Source organism: Labeo rohita, chromosome 16, assembly GCF_022985175.1.
Source record: "Labeo rohita strain BAU-BD-2019 chromosome 16, IGBB_LRoh.1.0, whole genome shotgun sequence".
Taxonomy (NCBI): Eukaryota; Metazoa; Chordata; class Actinopteri; order Cypriniformes; family Cyprinidae; genus Labeo; species Labeo rohita.
The window spans coordinates 35806285-35826404 of NC_066884.1; the positions used below are offsets into that span (position 1 = coordinate 35806285).

Here is a 20120-nt window from a genome sequence, read left to right on the forward strand (position 1 = left end):
TGATAGTAATTTAAAAGGTATTGTGGAATGTTTGTAAAGTTGTCCCACCTGTTTTCCAGCAGTGTTTTCCGTGACCATGTCAAGAAGAACCAATGGGTGCACAGTTTGTGAAGATTAGCTGCATTTTCAGTGTGCTGGTGTTGAAGGGGACTGGACGGAAAATTATTTCTTTTGTGGCTGCAACAAGACTCCTGATTTGGAAGAATAATCTTGTACAAGTCACACATGGCTAAAATTAAGATTAAAGTTATAATTGCTATAGGTATGTTTTATACAGTAAATACTAGTGTAATGGTAAAAGGAATAAGTGACATTTACTCTAGGTAGGCCTTTTCCTTGATGTGTCCAATCATTTGTAGTGTTGTAACATTTATTCTAAAACTTCGTGGCCAGTGCAGAGACTGTAAAATTTGAATAATATATCCATACTTTACTGGCGTTAATTGAGATGATTCCTTGTTTAAATAGACAAAGTGACAAAGGTAGGACAGAAACCATCTTAGAGCCTTAGTACTGAAAAAAACATAGCCTAGGTGTTTATTCCCTTATGAAAATTAACCATTAATTAGTTTTGTTACAGCAAACGTGTAGTAACCATGTTTTTTTTGCTTACTGATTACCATTTGTATAACCACAATTTTACTGCCTACCTTGGTTAAACTATATGGTTAATTTGTGGTTACCATGGTTTAACTATAGCAACTTTTTTTGTAGTAAAACCATGGTTAATTTTCATAAGAGTTGTTTTCAGTTGAATTCAAACAGAGAAAGACTTTCATGCTTAGTTCTTAATGTATCCTATACTTACAAATGCACGTCAGTAGGTTATGTGCCTTGTCCTTTGTTGTTGTTTTTTTAAGTACACACTAAAAATGCTGGGTAATTTTTTTTTTAACCCAATCACTTTGGTAGAGGCTGCAGGCTTTTTCATCTTAGTCAGGAGAGAGCGGGTCTCAATGCCATTGAACTGGTGCATTTATTTGGTGAAATACAGGTTTGTGTATGTTTTATTTGATCTATAGAATCATTACCGTGCTGTAAATACTTTGATTACAGGCAAGGCAACATGTAGGGACACAATGTAAGTCATCTAAATGAGGTTACGGTATTCATATTCCTAAAAATCCTTAAGTTAATTAGTTCAGATGTTAAAATATGTATTCAGAATTGTGTATTGTTTGTTTATGGGCAGGTTATGTAGTCAATCACAGCATCTTTCGCTATGAGTGAAAACATGGGACAGTGGTATGAACTTTGCAGTTCCCCTGCCAAACATGAGCCTAGCTCCAGCACGAGAGCCATTGTTAGTAAAAATGTGATAAAAGAAGATGGATTGATTATGTGTATTTTTATTTTTTAGGTAATCTTTGTTAAACAAGTTTAAATTTATTCAATATTGTATACTTGTTAAAAAATGGTATTAAATAGACTGTCTTAAGAAGTGTGCCCATCGAAAATAAACAGGCTATTTAAACTAGTGGTTGGGTCATGTGTTTTACAATGATTTAGAGTATAAAGTTAATGTGTAATTACTAATGTGTAAGAATGATTTATATATTATTCACCCAGCTACTAGGCAAAAAAACTACCCAAATTCAACCCAATGATTTTTAGATTGTCAGTATATTAATAGAAACCTTAACACTGAAATACAGCAAACTAAGTGATCGTAAAATAAACTTTTTTATGGCTTTTTAAATTAGATAGGATAGTAGAGAGCACACAGGAAAGTATTGGGTGGTGAGAGTGGGTGGACTCTCGAGACGGGACTTGAACTCGGGTCGGGCTGCAAACACAGTTGTGCTATATGTCAGCGCAGTAACCACAATGCTATCGACACTGACAAACATTTTTATCTTTCTATTAATTATGTAAAAAAGGGGGGCATGACAGCAAAGTGGGGTTCAACGTGCAGGCTTTAATTCATAGAGCGTAGTAAGAACAGGCTGCAAACAAATCACATACAAGGCACAGACAAAAAAGTAATCTACGAGACAGGCAAAGGTCAGGGCAGGCAGCAATCAACTAAAAACAAGGCAACAGTCCAAGGATCACCAGCAGAGTATGTGTGTTTGTGTGTGTGAGCAATTCTTATAGTCCTACTAATATGAGACAGCTGTGAACTGATGATGAGATCTGGTGAGTCCAGGCAGAGGATTATGGGAAACGGAGTCTGCGGTGAGTGACAAAGGTATGGGCTGGAGTGCTCTATAGTGGAGCTCATGGACAATTGGACCTTAGCCAAAAGTTTGTTTTTTCATTCATCTACTGAAGAGATGAAACACAGCAGGCTATTATGATCAGCAATTTAAAAAACAGATCAATAGATATAAATTTCTACATTCTGATAGACCCCTTATTGCGCTGTACCACCGCCGGCAAAAACCTTCTGAAGGTGATCAATGCATTTATTGCAGGTGGTTTTTGTCAGGCGATCTGTCCAGAAAGTCACAACGGTCTGAAGAAGCTCAGCTTTGTTCCGTGGCTTAGCCTCACGTCTGATGAACTCCTTCATTGCTTGCCAAACCAGCTCGATGGGTTTGAGATGTGGTGATCTGCTGGCAAGAGGCAAGTTAGAGGAAACTGGCATGCACTTATTTCATGAAGTTTGTCTAACATAACACTACCAAGGACAAAAGAAACATACTCGGCTGGTGTTTTCTCCCAGTTGATCCCCTCCTCTGCAACACACTGTCTAACCACTTTATGTTTTGGATCGTTTTCTGTATTATAAATAAAGACAAATATTAGAAAACACATTATTGATACTTTCAGGAATAATCAAAAAAGAATTTTCATTTTTACCTTGGAAGAAGCGATGCGGTTCTTTAAAGTGGTGCTGAATGTATGACGCCAATGCTGATTTTATGATGCCTCCTTGGTAATAGTGTCGGTCCATAATTCCTGTAAATCTGCAAATAAAAATTCTGTGATATTTAGAAACTATTCAATATGCTGTTACAATTTCACTTGTGCTGTAGAGTATTCTCTAACTAACCTTCGATGACAACTATTGGTCCTGGTCCCTGACGAGATATGAACCCCCAAGTTTTATGGGATGTTTGGCTTTAGGTTTTGCAATGTGCAGACCCTTTTTTAAAGCACATCCAAAGCTATGGTTATTTTGTCAGCAAAGATTACACTGTCAAAGGTTTCCTCAACATCCATCCACTGCTGTACTGTTGTTGTTCTGGATCATAGGGTTGGTCCTGTGAAAATATTTCACTCTTTGTGAAAAAAAAAGTGCAAATATTGAAAATTAGTCACTGTACAGTATAGCTATAATTATAAACGCTTACCGGGCTTTGCCATAAGTCCATCTTTGCCATAAGTTTCTTTATGGACCTTCTGATGGTACTGATTGATATTTTTAACTACAATCAGGACTGAAGCTTATTTTGAATTTTTTAGCAGAACATTCATCGTCTTCATGCAGTATTTCTTCAATGCACTGAAGAAAAGCACTATAAAAAAAAAAGAGAATTACATTTCATGTGATGTCAGATTAATGTAGATATTTATACGGTAACATACAAACACTGGTCACTTTCAATACAGATGTTTTTTTAGTTGCAGGAGTCTGACAACGAAGACAACAATGTTGTCTAATAGTGTCAAATAGTGAACACCCGACTGCATTAAGAATGTTCTGATGTCAGAAAAATGATGCCCTGCTGTCCACAAAGACCTGATCTTCATGCTCATCTCCAAGGAAATCTTTGTCAAAAAATAGGACCATTTGCAACATTTAAAAAGAGACTGTCCATTAATTTATTTTCTTTTAATAACTAACTAATGAAATAATACACTACAGGATAAAAAAAAATTGTTGCTGGAACCATTCTGTGATATGAGATGTGGATGTAGTTTGATAATGTATCAGTGAAACTAAAATCCCAGACTGTATGATTAATTAATAAACAGTATCCATCCATGTATTTTCTGTCCTCATTTAAATCAGTGCTTTAGTATCAGTGAGAGTCAGGGTTTGTTTTTTAACAAGTTGTTTTTTGACAATGACCTGATGTTCATTTTTCAATAGTGGTTTTGTCTAGATTAACATTTTATTAACATTTTATTTATTTTTAACAATATACAATGAGATGCTTTTATAGTTTGTATTAAGATTTTATTAACATTTAGCTTTTTATATACAGTTATATACAGTTTTTATATACAGTTTATTTTATTTCAAATAACAAATATTTTCAAAACATAAATTATAACCCTAGTTAAATAATGCCTAATGTTTTGATGTTTTTTGTCTTCTTTTTCCTTTCCTGATGAAAACAGCTACATGCTGCTTTAGGCTCAGTCTGGACCGGATCTCTGTAGCATCAGGACTCTGGTTTGTACAGAATTACAACCAGTTACCTACATTTATCCTGACAGTACAATCCAACTGTCCAATGAACAAGAAGTCACTGAGATGAGTGTGATGTGATTGGTCACCTGTTGACTGTAACCAGGGATGCTGCTCAATGTCCTGTAAGCTGGGACGGTCGTCCGCTGCTGCTTTAAGACACCATCTGATCAACTGACGGCAATCTGTGACACACAACACAGTACTTCAGTAACACAACAACAACTACTTGTCGCTCTGGCTATGATTTCTGTCTGTGAACAGCTGAATGTTTGTCATCTCTTACCTGCAGACAGGTGTCTAGGGAAGCGCAGTCTGCGAACCCTCCGTGCGCTTCTGAAAGGTAGAGAACCACACAGGAGCTGGTACAGCGTCACACCCAGTGACCAAGCAGTAGCTGGTCCTGCACGATAGCTGTGGGAACGAAACCACTCTGGAGGGGCGAATGAAAGAGTGCCTGAGAGACCCGAGAGGAAGAAGAGATCAGCTGAATATCCACATTCAAAATTCATCAAATTCCACAGAATATCATAGTGAGGTCTTTTCCTAACCAACCTGCAAACTCCTTATACTCCGAGTCCTTCAGGAGGTGTCCACAGCCAAAGTCCAGCAGCTTGATCTCGTTGGTATCGGTGCAAATGAGCAGGTTCTGTGGCTTGACATCCCGGTGGAAGACGCCGCAGCTCTCGCAGTGTTTGAGAGCGTTGATGAGCTGCATAAGCACCTTCTTGGCCTGACTCTCATCCAGACAGCCGTTCTCCTCACAGAAACTGTGGAGATCCTGGCAAGGATCTGGACGTTCCAGGATCATGACGTAGCGGCCGGGATGTTCAAACCACTCCAGCAGCTTCAGGACATTGGGACACGCAGGAGCCGAATTGACCCGGGTCATCAACGCGACCTCCAGCGGCAGCAGACCCTGACCTTCCTGCAGCGGCAGAGGAGACATGTGATCCTTACATCATCGCTAGAGGACTGAATGTGGATGTATGTGTGTAATAAACCAATAAGACTCAACTTACAACTTCAATGTCCTCGTGCTCCTCGTCTTTAGTGACGTACTTGATGGCGACCTGCAGACAGATGAACCACAGTAAATTACACCTGCTAATTATGACAATAACCTCATGCTCTGTACAGATGAAATACGGTTTATGTCACAAGTGTCATGAGTAATGAGAAAATGTCTTACTGGCAATCCATCAGAGCTGCGGGTCCCAGCAAACACAGAGCCGAATCCACCTTGACCCAGCATTGGGCCCTTTATATATGAATCTGCAACATACCATCACAAGAAATGTCTTCAAGAGAAAACAGGTGACAGTATCTAAAACGTATACATTTTTTACATCAATCAGTGAATGAGCACTTTCAGTGGCAAATCATGTAGTAATTCAGCAATGTCTTGAGAATAAGCCTGACCTTCACGAGAGCGTTTGGCGGGTCTCTCGTATGAGGTGGAGGGATCTTCATCCTCCAAGCTCTGCCGCTTCCTCTTCCTTTGAGTCGACTCAGAAGGCAGAGGAGCGATATAGCCGGGCAGCTCTGGACTCCATGGCTGGGTTGGGTTTGACAGTGTTTTCTGGATGTGGTCACCACACTGTCCTCCAACCTCCTGACCAGCAGCCATCTGGGTGAAAGCAGCAGCGGATCTGGAGCGGCCCAAGGCTGAAAGAGCAGCAGCAGTTTACAATCTATTTCACACAATTTGACATTGTGCTTGTTGTTAACATCATTATTATAACACTGTATATCACAGGGCTCACAAACTGTACACACATGGAAACATACATGTTGTCAGGTTCAGAGATTGACATTTTCGTTAAAATAGTTGCTAAACTGTAAAGTTTGGTGATATTTCTCAGTAGTGAGGTGGTAACATTAACGATTCTCTTTTTGAAGCAGACAAAATTTCAGCTTCACTATTATTAGAGATGCAGTTGAACTATTACAAAATAAACCACATCTGAAATGGTAACTTACTGTATGCAAACATGAGACACATATTACACTTTTTTTAAATGAAATTTCATATCCAATTAATACAATTTGTGTTTATTTAACTGGGAATATTCAAGATAAATTTGTTAAACTGCACACATTTATTAATGTTAGGGTAGTCCAACAATATACAACATCATACCATAACATACCAATAAAAACATGAAAAAATAAAACTCTCACCTCGTCTTTCTCCCATGTGAGCCATCGAAAATATCCTGAAGAATCTCCTACACAATGAGAGGAAAAAAGAAAAGAAAAGATGAAAACAAAAGAAAAGAAAGAAAGCAAAGAAAAAAGACAAGTAACAGAAACACTTCCAATCAAATAAAAACAAATAAATTAAATAAAACTCTCCTGAGAAATAATGTAACGTTAAGCTCCTTCAGAAAGTCAAGTCAAAAGAAAATATCCTCCGAACTCCACAGAAATGCTCCGAACTCCTTCAAAAATCACTTTCTCAGCACAAAGTCTGTCGCAGATAAAAGTTTGTCTCCAAAGTCTCGCCTTCAAACAACCCAACAATCAGAAATCGACGGGTTTCAGCTTTTATATCTGTTGCTATAGCAACTCAAATTCGATTCACGCACATTCAAGCTTGAGCTGCAGACTGTAGCGCGATGACGTCGTGTACGTGAGATATCTGTAAAATAAAACCTCCATAATTTTTGTTTCTAGAGCTGGAAAAACAAAAAAAAAAAAAAACATTTACTGAGAAAATGTCTTAAAACGTAAGATTATTTTCCCTATGTTTATTTTTTTTTTTTTTGTATGTTTTTGAATCTATATTAACTAATAGATTATGTCTTAACGAAAAACACTACAATTAAAAAAAATACTTTTGTGCACAGATGTCCTAAAAAAAAATAATTAACAAAAAAAAAACAATTAATTTAAATTTTTCTTTTTGTGTAGCTTTTGTCCTGACATATAAATAATATAAAAAAATCAAATATTTTTAAATGGGGTTGAGTGTACTGTGTATTTTTTTTTTTATCTTTTCAATAGTACTATTAAGCAATAATTTGTTTTCTAATTATTAAGATTATGTGCTGATTAATAAATTGAATTAATGTCAAATTAATGAGGTTTATTTATGAACACATAATTTGTTAATTAAGGATAAAGTTATTAGTAAACATTTAGTATTGTGTTAAAAAAAAAAAAAGCACTCAATAGACATTATAAAAAAGTAGTTTCAGAATCAAATATTTTATTCAACATACAAAAATTAAAATGAATACTGAAATATCAAATGGTTAAAAAAAAAGCATACTCTAAATATAGAAGGCCAATAGGTGGTTGCAAATCACTGTCTTAATAATTGAGTCATTCATTCAATCGATTTCTTCAAACAACTGATTCATTCTGAAAGGAAGCAAGTGACTGGCTTTATGAACGGCTCACTGAATCATTGACTCACTCGATTCATTTAAAAACCTGGATTCATTCAGTAATGAAATTAAATAAGCTGTCATGTAGCCTATTTTCTGCAATCGCTCAGGTAACGTCAGTATGATCCATTTCCATCTCCATATTATGCATTGGCTACTTCCTGATCCTCCTTGGTTGTTTCTGTCTACATTGTTTGTCACCTGCAAGGCAAGATGGTTATACTGAAGTTAACTGTTTTACTTTAACTTTGTATCTGATGCTCACCTGTGATTTGTTGATGCTTGATGTTTACATATTCCAGTAAACTTGCATTTGAGTTCATTTTACATCATTAAAATACTCTGATACCATGACAGATACTCAACAAATGCTGAATTTTTTGATGTCACACTTAATACTTTTGAGTCAACAGAGTACACTTGGTTTATTTATTTTTTTTTTTTCCCACTGAACCTTTATCAGAGTTTGTCCTTAAAATCCAAAAATAAGTGTAAATCCATAAACTTACATAATTAAATGGTCCTCATCACTGATGGTGCACACACTACTATACACTGTGTTGACAGAAGATGTGCTGAGAAGATTTCACTTACAATACAAGCGTCTTCTATCATTGCAAGCACCTTTTCTTTTTTAATTAAATTCAATTCAAGTTTATCTGTATAGCGCTTTTCATGATACAACTTATAGCAAAATATATTTTTGTATGTTGTTTCAGGGTTGGAATCATCTGATGTCCTCTGAGGGTTTGGTATCGTCTCTTCTCAGGTGTTTGGTCATCTCAGATCTTTGTAAGGGTTGGATCCTAGTTTCCTCAGGATGCCCATCCTGTGGCAGAAACAGAGACGCAAATGAGAAAAATTAGCATAGCTGCTGTTCCAATCAAACAAAAGAATGATGATGTGCATTTGATCAGATATCAATGAAGTACAGGGTTATGAGTCCTCTGAAGTAATCATTAACCTGTAACATGGATAGTGATGACTACGTGATCACATATTAAACGTGCTGTAGAGACCAAAGCTCAGAATCAAACAAGGATATCCGGTATAGCGGCCTGATAAAAGCCTTTAATTATAACGTTTTTTATGCGTAACTGAAGAGACTGTGGTAGAAAATGAGTGCTTCAAGTCAAATATCAGAGGTGGATTTGATGTGCCCTGTATGTTTAGACATCTTTACTGATCCTGTGCTTCTGTTATGTAGTCACAGCATTTGTAGAGCTTGTCTGAAACAGTTCTGGAGCTACAGAGGATTTCAGGAATGTCCAGTTTGCAGGAAAAGATTCACAGGATGTCAAACACCTGCTAATCTTGCACTGCGGAACTTGTGCGAGTCATTCCTGCAGAAGAGAAGTTCATTGCAGTCATCATCTGAGGTGTTCTGCGATGTGCATGGAGAAAAACTGAAACTCTTCTGTCTGGATGATAAACATCCTGTGTGTCTGGTGTGCAGAGATTCAGAAAAACACCTCAATCACACATTCAGACCTGCTGATGAAGTTGCACCGCTTCTAAAGGTAAAACATCTTTGTGTCGTTATGATTCTTGTGTACGCTGTAACAAAAATATTTTTTAAGTTGAAAATACAAGATTTGAAATTTTATTCAAATAAAAGATTACTGGAGTATATTTTACAAGAAGAAAAAGTTTTTCTACTTAAAAATGTCATATTTAATCTAATGCGTTAGTTGTTATTTCTTTGGCATTTTTGGTGAAATGTATTAGCAATTTCTATTTTGGAAATTGTTTTACAATGTTTTTTTTGTTTGTTTTTTGTTTCCTCATGTTTCCTTTTTCATTTTAATTTTTTACTCTTGTAATTGTTCTGGGTTCTTGTTTTAATAGCAACAGACTTCCTTGTTACCTATTATTTGCACCTGGGTTATTGAAAAATACCTAGCCAGTGATGATGTGTACATTTGGGTGGTGATGTGTTACTGTTTCCGGTTTCTTTCAAACTGGTCATGCTATAAATTGTATATACAATTACAATTACTAACAGTTATTACTAACAATTTTCCTAACAATTACAAAATAACTAACTGCATATTTATTTATAAGACTATATGTATGTAATGTATTTATTTATTTGTGTTGTGTTGTGTGTGTGTGTGTGTGTGTGTGTGTTTTGTTTTGTAGTAATAGCATCTTCCTTACTTCCTTATTACCCATTATGTGCACCTGGATGGAATATGTTATTGCTTAGTGTTTTTTGTAGCTTAGTTTCACTGAATAGTCAGAGTTACAGTTACAGTTGATGCACTGAAATCTCCAAATATCAAAGAAAGGTTTGATTTCTTATGATATTGTTCTCAGAATTTCCTTAAAATAATTTAATTCTAACATTAATATGCTGAACACACACACACACACACACACAGAGCGAGAGAGAGAAAACTTGAGATTTATTTTTTCCATTCAATAACTATTATTTAAAAAAAAACATTCAGATTAAAACTTTTGAATCATATGCAATGACAAAATGAACTGTGTTGAATTAATTTAACAGATCAGCACTCCCAGTCTCTACTCAAAGGGGTCATCGGATGTTCACTTTTTCATGTTGTTTGAACATTAATGTGTGTTGGCAGTGTATGTAGAAATCTACCCTATAATGATAGAAATCCATGCAGTGGTTTTTAATTAATCTGTAAAAATAATATTCCCTTTTTCAAATCGAGCCGTTCTCAGATGCCTGTCGTTGTGGCGTCACACCCACAGAGGCCACTCCCACAAAAGTTGATTGACATGAGCGTCTTACCTCAGATCAGCTGTCACGGTCAGACCTGTTTTGTTTCGATGCTAAAGCAGGGATGTAAGTTGTTAGACAAGAACATCTCCGATTGAGCGATTGAGGTGTTGTGTTGCTGGATGTAGTAATGAACATAGTGGTCGTCATTTACTCCCAACATCTGAGCCGCTGAAGATGCAGTGGATTGCATTTGTTTGTCAAGGGAATGCGCCTCCCAATCTACATATATCAGTCTATGTTCGCGCAAATCATTCGTGATCCAGCTTCACATACAGCAGAAGTGAGTATAAGGGTTTTTTTAAGAATCTTTGCGATCGCCTTTCCTAATAAAGTGCTAGTTAGCAAGTTTTGCGGCTAAACGCGGCTAAAGTAAACAGGCTCGTCACTCCACAGAGAGACGAGAGGGGCGGGGCGAGCAGAGCTCATTTGCATTTAAAGCAGCCTCAACCAGAATGAGAAGATTTTTGCAGAACTGATTTTGACAAGGTAAAAAAGGGTGTTGTTTTACACAACCATTGAGAATTTTTAACCAAAGTATATTATAGACTTTTCATTAAGACCCTAAAGAATCGTATCAACTTGTGGATAATGGGCATCCGATGACCCCTTTAATAAAACTTTTGAAAACAATCATCCTTGTCATGTTTGCAGCAGAAATACCAAAATAAATATTGGGGCCTTCGAGTCAAAAAGGTTGATAACTACTGCTTTAAATTATATTGAATAGTCTTTTGCGTAACCTTACGATTAATGATGTTGATTTACTGATTTAACAAACACTCTTTATTTAATTTTAGGAGGAACTGAAGACTGCTTTAAAACATTTACAAGAAAAACTTGAGAGCTTTAAAGAAATCAAGCAAACATTTGATGATGCAGCACAACACATTAAGGTAAGAGCTATACAGTCAGATATTCTAGATTAGAGCATTTATAGGAAGATTCAAGTAAAAGAAGTGATGCGAAAGCATCTTTGCATATTATACAGGCTCAAACTCAGCAGACCATGAGATGCTTGCAGGAGGAGTTTGAGCGACTTCATCAGTTTCTGCGAGATGAAGAGATGATCAGAATATCTGCACTGATAGAGGAAAAGAATCAGAAGAGCCTGATGATGAAGGAGAAGATTGAACAAATAGACAGAGAGATAGAATCTCTTTCAAACAACATTGGAACTCTAAAAAAAGATTTAGAAGCTGCTGACATGCTCTTTCTACAAGTAAGAACTAACCTGTATTTTTTTAATTTAATGTTTTATTATGTTCATTTTTTTTTTGTATTAAGACAATATTGTTTTATTGCATTTATCTGCAAAAATAAAGACATTAAAGTGACTCTCAGAGCTGAGGTAGTCGTCAGTCAATATATTTCGGCCTGCTTGGGTGATGTGTAGGAATCTGGACTATTTTCTTTAGTTTACTTTTCTATTTTTTATCATATAAATTTAAATTAAATAAAGTGATGTATATATTATTTGTATATCTGCCACTGATCATTCTGCTAAGATATCAGCATCAGTCAGCACTGAATCAGTATCGCTTGATTACTAGTTAAGGGCTGAATAACATGTGATAATGTGTACATCTAGCTTATTTCCTCCTTTTGTGTTTTGCAGAACTTCACTTTGTCAAAAGATAGGTAAGTGACCTGTTTTCTTGCTGTCTTCTCTCTGTAGTGCAGATCCTCAGTTTTTATGTTTTATTTTTTTAACTCTTGAATGTAATCGCAGAGCTCAGATCACACAGCAGAATCCTGTCATGCCAGCTGGAGTACTGATGAATGTGACAAAACACCTGGGGAACCTAAAGTTTGAAGTCTGGCAGAAGATGATGGAGATAGTTCAACAAAGTAAGTTTTGCATTGTTCTGTGTATATATATATATATATATATATGTATATATATATATACACACACACACACACACACATATATATACATTTTTCGTGATGTTCTAATTTAATGAGATGCACTATGCATTATATATATATATATATATATATATATATATATATATATATATATACAGTCATGTGAAAAAGTTAGGACACCCTATTGAATTTCATGGTTTTCTGTATCGGGACATAATAAAAAATTATCTGGTCCTTGGCAGGTCTTAAAATTTGGAAAATAAATCCACAGATAAACATCATCACATGACATATCACACAATGTCATTATTTATTTAAGAAAAATACAGCCAAGAGGGAAAGGCCATGTGTGACAAACTTAGGACACAATTAGGAGTCAATTGCTTGTAGATCCACTTTTAGCAGCAATAACTTGAAGCATTCATTTTCTGTGTGACTTTATCAGTCTCTCACATTGTTCTGGAGGAATTTGGACCGCTCTTCTTTTCAACGTTGCTCCAGTTTATTGAGGTTTGTGGGCATTTGCTTATGCACAGCTCTCACCACAGCATTTGAGTCAGGATGAGCTCTGGACTTGGACTGGGCTATTGCAACACCTTGATTGATTTCTTTTCAGCCATTCTGTTGTAGATTTGCTGGTTTGCTTGGGATCATTGTCCTGTTGCATGACCCAATTTTGGCCCAACTTTAGATGTCGGACAGATGCCCTCGCATTTGACTCTAGAATACTTCGATATACAGAGGAGTTCATGGCCAACTCAGTGACTGTGAGGTGCCCAGGTCCTGTGGCTACAAAACAAGCCCAAAATGATCAGCCCTCCTCCAGCATGCTTGTCTTTTGGTATGAGGTGTTTGTGCTGATATGCTCTTTAGGTTTTCACCAAACTTGGCGCTGTGCATTATGGCCAAACATCTCCACTTCGGTCTCGTCTGTTCAAAGGACATTATTCTAGAAAACTTGTGTTTTGTTCAGATACAACTTCGCAGACCTAAACTGTGCTGCAATGTTTTTTTTAGATAGAAGAGTCTTTCTTCTGCTAAGCCTTCCAAACATGCCATTTTTGTCCCATATTTTTCTAATGGTATTGTCATGAACTTTATCATTTAACTGAGGCCTGTAGAGTCTGAGGTGTAGTTCTTGGATTGTCTGCCATTTCTCTGAGCATTGCACGGTCTGATCTTGGGGTGAATTTTTTGGGACGTCCACTCCTGGAAGGAGAGGTATCTGTTTTAAATGTCTTCCACTTGTGAATAAACTTCGAATTGTTTGGAAATGGCCGTATTACTCTTCTCAGACTGATGGCAGCAACAATTGCTTCTCTAAGATGACTGCTGATGTCTTACCTCCTTGGCATTGTGTTAACACACACCTGAAGGCTCCAGACCAGCAAACTGCCAAAGCTTATGCTTTTATAGAGGCACTCAGACTTGCTGATGATCAGTTAATCAAAGGTATTTGATTAGCAGAGCTTGACTGTTATTAACCCTCTTAATTCCAATGTTAACAGTAAGGGTGTTAACCCTTGGGTGCTAACTTTATCACACATGGCTTTTCCATTTTGGCTTTATTTTTGTTCAGTAAATAATGGCACAGTGCAATTTGTCATGTGTTGTTGTTCATCTGAGGTTTTATTTTCAAAAATTTAAGACCAGCCAAGAACTTTCTTTTTTTTAATGATGTCCTGATATGGAAAACCATGGATTTCAAAAGGGTGTCCTAACTTTTTCACATGACTGTATATATATATATATATATGCAGTTGAAATTATTATTCAACTCCCTTGACCTGCAAGTCAATTTTGTGAAACCAGTTCAACAAAGGCAAAAGTTTATTGGACTTGGAAATTGGAAAAAGTTTATTAATACACATTTGATACACAGTAGTTCTGAGAATGTAATTGGATGATGCAGAATTTAGTGCAGAATCTTTTGTTCTTTAACACCAACAATAAACGCTGCTTAGAAGTGTCTGAAAAAGCTAGATCACTGATAATCTTTGGTTTTCACTTTGCCATTGCTTTCTTCAATATGGTCCTCCATATGGTCATGTTTTCCACTTTCTACTACAGTAAAACAACCCCATAACAGGACTGATACACCTCCAAGTTTGAGGATGGAGATGGTGTTCTTCTGCTTATAAGCTTTGCTTCTTTTTACACCAGACATACCACAGGTCCAAAAAGTTGCAGTTTGGTCACATCACTCCATAAAACATTCTTCCAGAATTTTTAGTCTGTCCAAATGAATTTTAGCATGTTCAAGTCGGCAAGATGCCTCAACTAAAAGGCCATACTTGTCTAGTGTTCTTCTTATACACTGCACTGAAATGTTTTTTTCCTCCTTTCATCAGGTCATCTGCGAGTCTTTGGCTGTACATTGCAGGTTTATCTCAGTTGCTCTGATCAAACAATTCATGATATTGTGCCTCAAAGGTTTTCTGGTACAACACACTTCAAACTAAGGAATAGGGCTACCAGTTGTGTCTCTAAACTGCAGTAACCTGTTTACAGATTAAACTGACCTGCACTTGAAATCCTGAACAGGTCAGTAGTTTTGCCTCTCTGATCCACCCGGGCACTTAAACTCCATTCGATTCGCTTGCATTGATTACTCTAATGGAAACCTTTTGGTGGAGACGTGGATCGTGCACAAACTGAATTGCACTGCCAGTACAGACTAACTGATTCATGATTTATTAGAGATTTGTTTTCGAACGGTGATCCACCAAATGCAGATTAAAACTAAAGTTTATGCTGCGTTATCCGTGCTAACTTGGCTTTTGAGGCATGTGAAATTGTTGACGTATACTAGTAGTTTGTTTTTGACAGTGATTGGTGCATGAGGGATAGATTAATGCACGTAACTTTGGTCTTGTATGGGTTGATGTTCAGGCCCACAATGATGCTTCTCAGATTAAAGATCTAGTCTGTGCACGCTTCTGAACTTCTAAATCCTGCTTGTTCTTGTTCTTGTGTCATTCACTGCTTGATCTTTTTCTTTTTATAGCCCAGGACACTGGTACCTGTCTCTAGAAAAGCCATTCTGATGGATTCCAATTTGGTGTTAGCACCTGGATCTCTGTCCTCTTCAGCCAGGACAGCAATCCAGTTTCTTAACTTGGTGGTGAATACTTTGGTAACTTTTGGGCATTTCAGCTTATCGGTATCTAGACATTGACTGCTTTCCGCAGTTTTAGTTTGATGGAGGCAATGAGTAGTGCTTACTGTTGACATCAGCACCACAACAACTCTGACACCTTAAAGGGACCTCTGCCACTTGTCATTTATTATAATGTCTATCTGGTTGACGGTGTCTCTTAGGTGACTTCCATGTCAGCTAAATGTCTTTGTGTGGAGAGATGGTACCCCCAATCACAATTACTGTCAAGACAAAAGTCAGCAAGATGCTCACCAATGTCATTCATCACTCTACATCCATCAGCTCCAACCTTTGCATTCATATCTCCCATGGTCAAAAGCATGTCACATTGAGGGACCTTAGATACTGTCTGGCATAGTTTCCCATACAATGGTTGGGATACAGTGTTCAGAATTGAAGCATCTATAGGTTCCCCTTCTAGCAAGTTGTTAACTTTCTCTATGTCCAAAGTAAAATACAACAGGGCCGTCAGCATTCACTGATCTTCTAGGATGTCCAGTCTGTATTTCTTTATCTCTTTTGTAACTTGAGCCAATGTTTTGAACATGGTGCGGACATTCCATGTTCCAACACAGATAATAATTTTGCACCCGAGTAGACTATATTTCATACTCCTGACTTCCTTTTGATGGCTTTCATTAGGGGTCATACTGCCAGTTAGTTGGCTCAAGTCCACTTTAGGGCTGGTTGTTCAGACAATGATGATTCCATAACAATATAGATGTTATGGGATGGAGTTGTTAGTCCCATAGTCCCCGACCTGGAGGACCAGATGCTGCCTTTGGCCTGGCCTCTACCCTGGGAATTGGCCACCTTGGTTTAACCTACTAGGGGCTTGGACCTCACCAGCATTTCTGACAAATATTTTATTTGATCCTTACATCTTTTACTGTCGGGCCTAAGATTTGTAGGGTTAGTAGATATATAATTGAATCAGTGCTCTAAATATGATCAGTTTATTGGTCTAGTGCCGTGGTTCTCAACCGGGGCCCACTAGGGGGCCTCCAAAAAATTCCAAGAAGGATGCAGCATTAGTTGTTTAAATTAATAAATTATTATTGTTATCTAGCTTTAATTTAAATGCTAACAAACACAAAATTGATACATAAGCTAAATTTAATTCTCAAAAACTTCTTGAATCACAAGTAATTAAAAAAGGGACCCCTTTTATCCAACACAACATTTGAAGACCCCTGATATTTCAAGTCGAAAAGGCTGAGAGGTTAGATGTTATCTGTGTGCTTTGAGTGTGAGATTGGTGGGTCTCCACAGTCAGTGATGCCTAATATAAATTGTGATGATTCCCATCAGCTCCGGTCACATTGGACCCCAACACTGCACATCCTTTGCTGTTTCTGACTGATGATCTGACCCATGTGAAATCCAGCGCTGATGGACAACAGTATCCAGAAAATCCAGAAAGATTTAACTATTACCATTGTGTGCTGGGTTCTGAGGGCTTTGACTCTGGAACACACTTCTGGGATGTGGAGGTCCAAAACAACACATGCTGGTCTGTTGGAGTAACCACAGTATCTAATCAGAGAAAAGGAGGAGTTTTCTTTGACTCTGGAGTGTGGCGTGTGCGTTATATGGCTGATCAGTATACTACACAGTCACCGCGAATGCCCCGCACGCATTTAGCTGTTGATAAGCGACTGAAGATGATCAGAGTTCGGGTGGACTGGGACGGAGGAAAGATTTCATTCTCTGATCCTCTTACTAACACACATCTGTGCACATTCACCAGCACATTTAGAGAAGCAGTCCATCCGTTTCTCTATAGCAGCTGTACAGATTTCCCTCTCAGAATCTTACCTGTGAAGCTTAGTATAACTATGGAGGAGCCTAAATAAAGCCTCTACATTGAAAAAAAGTAGGTTGAATGTAAAAATGTACTTAATTCATTGTTTGTTTTGTGCTTCTGCATCACCATTTGGATAAGTGTATATTTATATTTATATTACTAGAAATAATTAGCAATTCAGTCCATTTGTAACACTTTGCTGTCCTGGGTTAGTCTACTTTAGGTAAACATAAAAATGATTTTCAATATTTTATGTGGTAAGAGGGTGACAATATGGAATAAATATATATCTTTCAGAGAAAATGGCACCATATTTTATTTACTGGAAGAGGATACTGCTGAATTTGCACATTTTGCCACCGTAGGGACTTCTATAGGGGGACCAACCCCAGTACTCTGATGAAGTTTTTTTTATTTTTTTCCTCAATCTTACATTTTTATACTAGTACGCAGCAATTTTACATCTGTAGTTACCACCATGCAAAGTACCAGTAACTTATGAACCCTAAACTGGTATTTTTTTTTTCAATTTGTCAGCAACTTTGTATACTATAATTTTCAAATGCTTTTGGCCATAAACATAGTCCTAGTTGTTTGTATCACTTTTAGAAAGAATTAATGAATTTAATTTTTTTTTTGTTTTGTTTTTCCTTTTCTTTTACCCTTTTGTTTACTTTATTTTTCAGCATTTTCCGTAAGAAAATGTTTTCATCACTTTTTCAGTATAAAATCCAATTCAATTAGGGCTCGGTAATATGTCCAGAAATAATTATGATGATACTTTTTTCCATATCATATCAATATTTATCAGAATATTCATTTACCATTATTATGGAAGAAAATGCTTTCAGAATGCATGTAAACTAAAAACTTAATAAATCAATCAATCTTTTAAAATAATATAATATATAACAATTAATTTACAACAAAAAATAGCATTTTTATTCTTATCAAATAAGAAACTCATACTAGTTTGTGATGTGACACCCGCCTTTCTGTTCTTAAGTTGCCAGGTATATATTCCAGGTATAATACACATTAGTAAAACATACTATTTTAATTTTTATTTGTCTGTAGATACACTTTGGGCAGCTGCGGTACATTATAAAAGTAGCCAAAAACAACACAACCCACGGGTCTGAGTCCCGCGACTGCATTTTCAAAATAGCCCAACTGTACGGGAAAACCGTGACCCTGGCAACACTGCTCAGGGTTTAGCTGGCAGATGTCAAATGCTTATACGTAGAAAAAAAAAATCCACAGTTGTCCAAAACGTGTTCAGGTTATTCATGAATATGTGTTCACACAAAATCCTCTAATTTACCTTCATGTTGTTTTACCAAATCTGTATGTATGTATTCCTTCTGTGGAACACAAAATATACTTTGCAGAAGAACGTTGGTAACCAAACATTTTGGTGACCACTGACTTTGTCATTGTATGGACAAAAAAACCCAGACATCAGTCAAAATATCTTTAATGTTCCATTTAAGAAAATCATACAGGGTAATCTTGTTTTCTGGTTGAAACTGGTTGCTTACCCTGCTGACAGATGATTTTGCTTGTTTTGATTGACTTCTTTTTTTCTGAAAACAATTTTTGCTTGTCTAGAAAATCCTTCTAAGCATTTTTAGATATTCTGGCTGGAAACAAGACAGAAAATCTCAGAAAAGCATTTTCTGCAGCATGTGATCTGATTCACCAAACTTGGCAAACAACCCAACATTATATTGTGCCAAATCTTTATTGAACAAAATGTACAAACAATGAAGGCCTTTTACAGAAGCTTTAGGTCTGACATAATAGTCTTGAATTGTGAAAATGCATCTGACTGCATGACTGAATAATAAAACTCACAACTCACAACGCCAGTTCAACTGATGTGAGCACTCAGAAAAGTTTTATTGGCATGCATGCACGAGTATCTGCATTAGCTTTTGGAATAAACAATTAATGTTCGTGTTTGTCAGTGAAAATGAAATTACATTAGACAAAATTAAAAGCTTACTACTTAATGTTCATGCAACTGGGGGTGTATTATAATAAATATACATTCATAAATAGGCTTGTCTATTTATTTGGTCTGTTAAAAGGTGCACTCAGTCATTTTTCCTTTGTTAAAAAAAAATTGACACTTTCATTGGTGTAATAAATCATGGCTGACTGTGTATTGGGCAGGTCTGCAAACAGCTTTTGGATGCAGCATCTCCACTGTCTGGTGTCAGTGTAAGTCTAAAACAATGGGCCACATCATCCAGCACAAGAGAATCAAAACAATTACTGAGCACACCTTTAATTAAATAAATGTTTATACACTGTTAGGTGCCATATTTTTGCATAAGCCAGTGGCTCATTGTTTAGAGCATTTGTATTATACAAGCAAAGCTAAACTATTTTCTTTTGAATCCAATCAAATAAAATATCAATAAATGCAAAAACTGTAAATAATTCAGACATAATACAATATATAATAATAACAATAATGTGTCTCACACAGTATGTAATCTCATTCTCGGTTGTGATTTTTGGCAATGCAATAGCTGAGCATCTTTGGCAACTGGTAATGTCTTTAAACACCCACTAGGGGGAGGCAGATCTTTAAAACTGACTGCGGTAGCTGTTTGCAGCAGACGGCGAGGAGGCCGGGTCGATGTGTTTGAGGTGACACGCGTGACACAGCAGGTGTCCGTCCAGAGGATAGCAGCGGTGGCCCTCCTCGTCATTCAGCTCCATGTGACAGTCCTGCGGGAAGAGATTCACACTCACATGAC

General features: G+C 36.8%; 3 protein-coding genes across 6 annotated transcripts in view; 1 reads left to right on the top strand and 2 right to left on the bottom strand.

Moving 5' to 3' along the window:
* Window positions 1–2202: 2202 nt before the first annotated feature.
* On the bottom strand, window positions 2203–7015 carry LOC127178801 (serine/threonine-protein kinase pim-3). Of its 2 annotated transcripts, XR_007829438.1 has the most exons (12): window positions 6548–7015; window positions 5786–6031; window positions 5556–5638; window positions 5386–5436; window positions 4919–5291; window positions 4650–4820; window positions 4453–4548; window positions 3300–3464; window positions 2999–3209; window positions 2806–2912; window positions 2648–2723; window positions 2203–2555 (listed from the first exon to the last, which is right to left on the bottom strand). XR_007829438.1 is itself a non-coding variant. In XM_051131929.1 (8 exons), exons 1-8 carry the CDS (start codon window positions 6570–6572, stop codon window positions 4338–4340), a joined length of 1053 nt encoding a protein of 350 aa, XP_050987886.1. In that variant the 5' UTR covers window positions 6573–7015; the 3' UTR covers window positions 4211–4337. The 2 variants fall into 2 exon arrangements, 1 of the variants encoding a protein (XP_050987886.1); XM_051131929.1 differs by lacking the exons at window positions 2203–2555; window positions 2648–2723; window positions 2806–2912; window positions 2999–3209; window positions 3300–3464 and adding an exon at window positions 4211–4345.
* Window positions 7016–8789: 1774 nt separating this feature from the next.
* LOC127178270 (E3 ubiquitin-protein ligase TRIM35) lies at window positions 8790–17735 on the top strand. Its single transcript, XM_051131017.1, has 6 exons — window positions 8790–9278; window positions 11311–11406; window positions 11502–11732; window positions 12129–12151; window positions 12243–12361; window positions 16854–17735. Exons 1-6 carry the CDS (start codon window positions 8877–8879, stop codon window positions 17396–17398), a joined length of 1416 nt encoding a protein of 471 aa, XP_050986974.1. The 5' UTR covers window positions 8790–8876; the 3' UTR covers window positions 17399–17735.
* Window positions 17736–18810: 1075 nt separating this feature from the next.
* Window positions 18811–20120, bottom strand: part of limd1a (LIM domains containing 1a) — a 44212-nt gene continuing 42902 nt past the window's right edge. For all 3 annotated transcript variants that reach the window (XM_051131015.1, XM_051131014.1, XM_051131016.1), the window contains one exon: window positions 18811–20091. In XM_051131015.1, the coding sequence (XP_050986972.1) occupies window positions 19948–20091 (144 nt within the window). In that variant the 3' untranslated portion in view covers window positions 18811–19947. The remainder of the gene's footprint in view (window positions 20092–20120) is intronic.

Excerpts from the sequence above, each read along its gene's own strand:
- LOC127178801 (XM_051131929.1), bottom strand. The coding sequence starts at position 6,572 with ATGGCTCACATGGGAGAAAGACGAG. Across the intron at positions 5,437-5,555 it reads GCAGCTCTGATGGATTGCCA|GTCGCCATCAAGTACGTCAC; the intron begins GTAAGACATTTT and ends ATCTGTCTGCAG. Across the intron at positions 4,549-4,649 it reads CCCTAGACACCTGTCTGCAG|ATTGCCGTCAGTTGATCAGA; the intron begins GTAAGAGATGAC and ends TGTGTGTCACAG.
- LOC127178270 (XM_051131017.1), top strand. The coding sequence starts at position 8,877 with ATGAGTGCTTCAAGTCAAATATCAGAGGTGGATTTGATGTGCCCTGTA. Across the intron at positions 9,279-11,310 it reads AAGTTGCACCGCTTCTAAAG|GAGGAACTGAAGACTGCTTT; the intron begins GTAAAACATCTT and ends ATTTAATTTTAG. Across the intron at positions 12,362-16,853 it reads GATGGAGATAGTTCAACAAA|CTCCGGTCACATTGGACCCC; the intron begins GTAAGTTTTGCA and ends GATTCCCATCAG.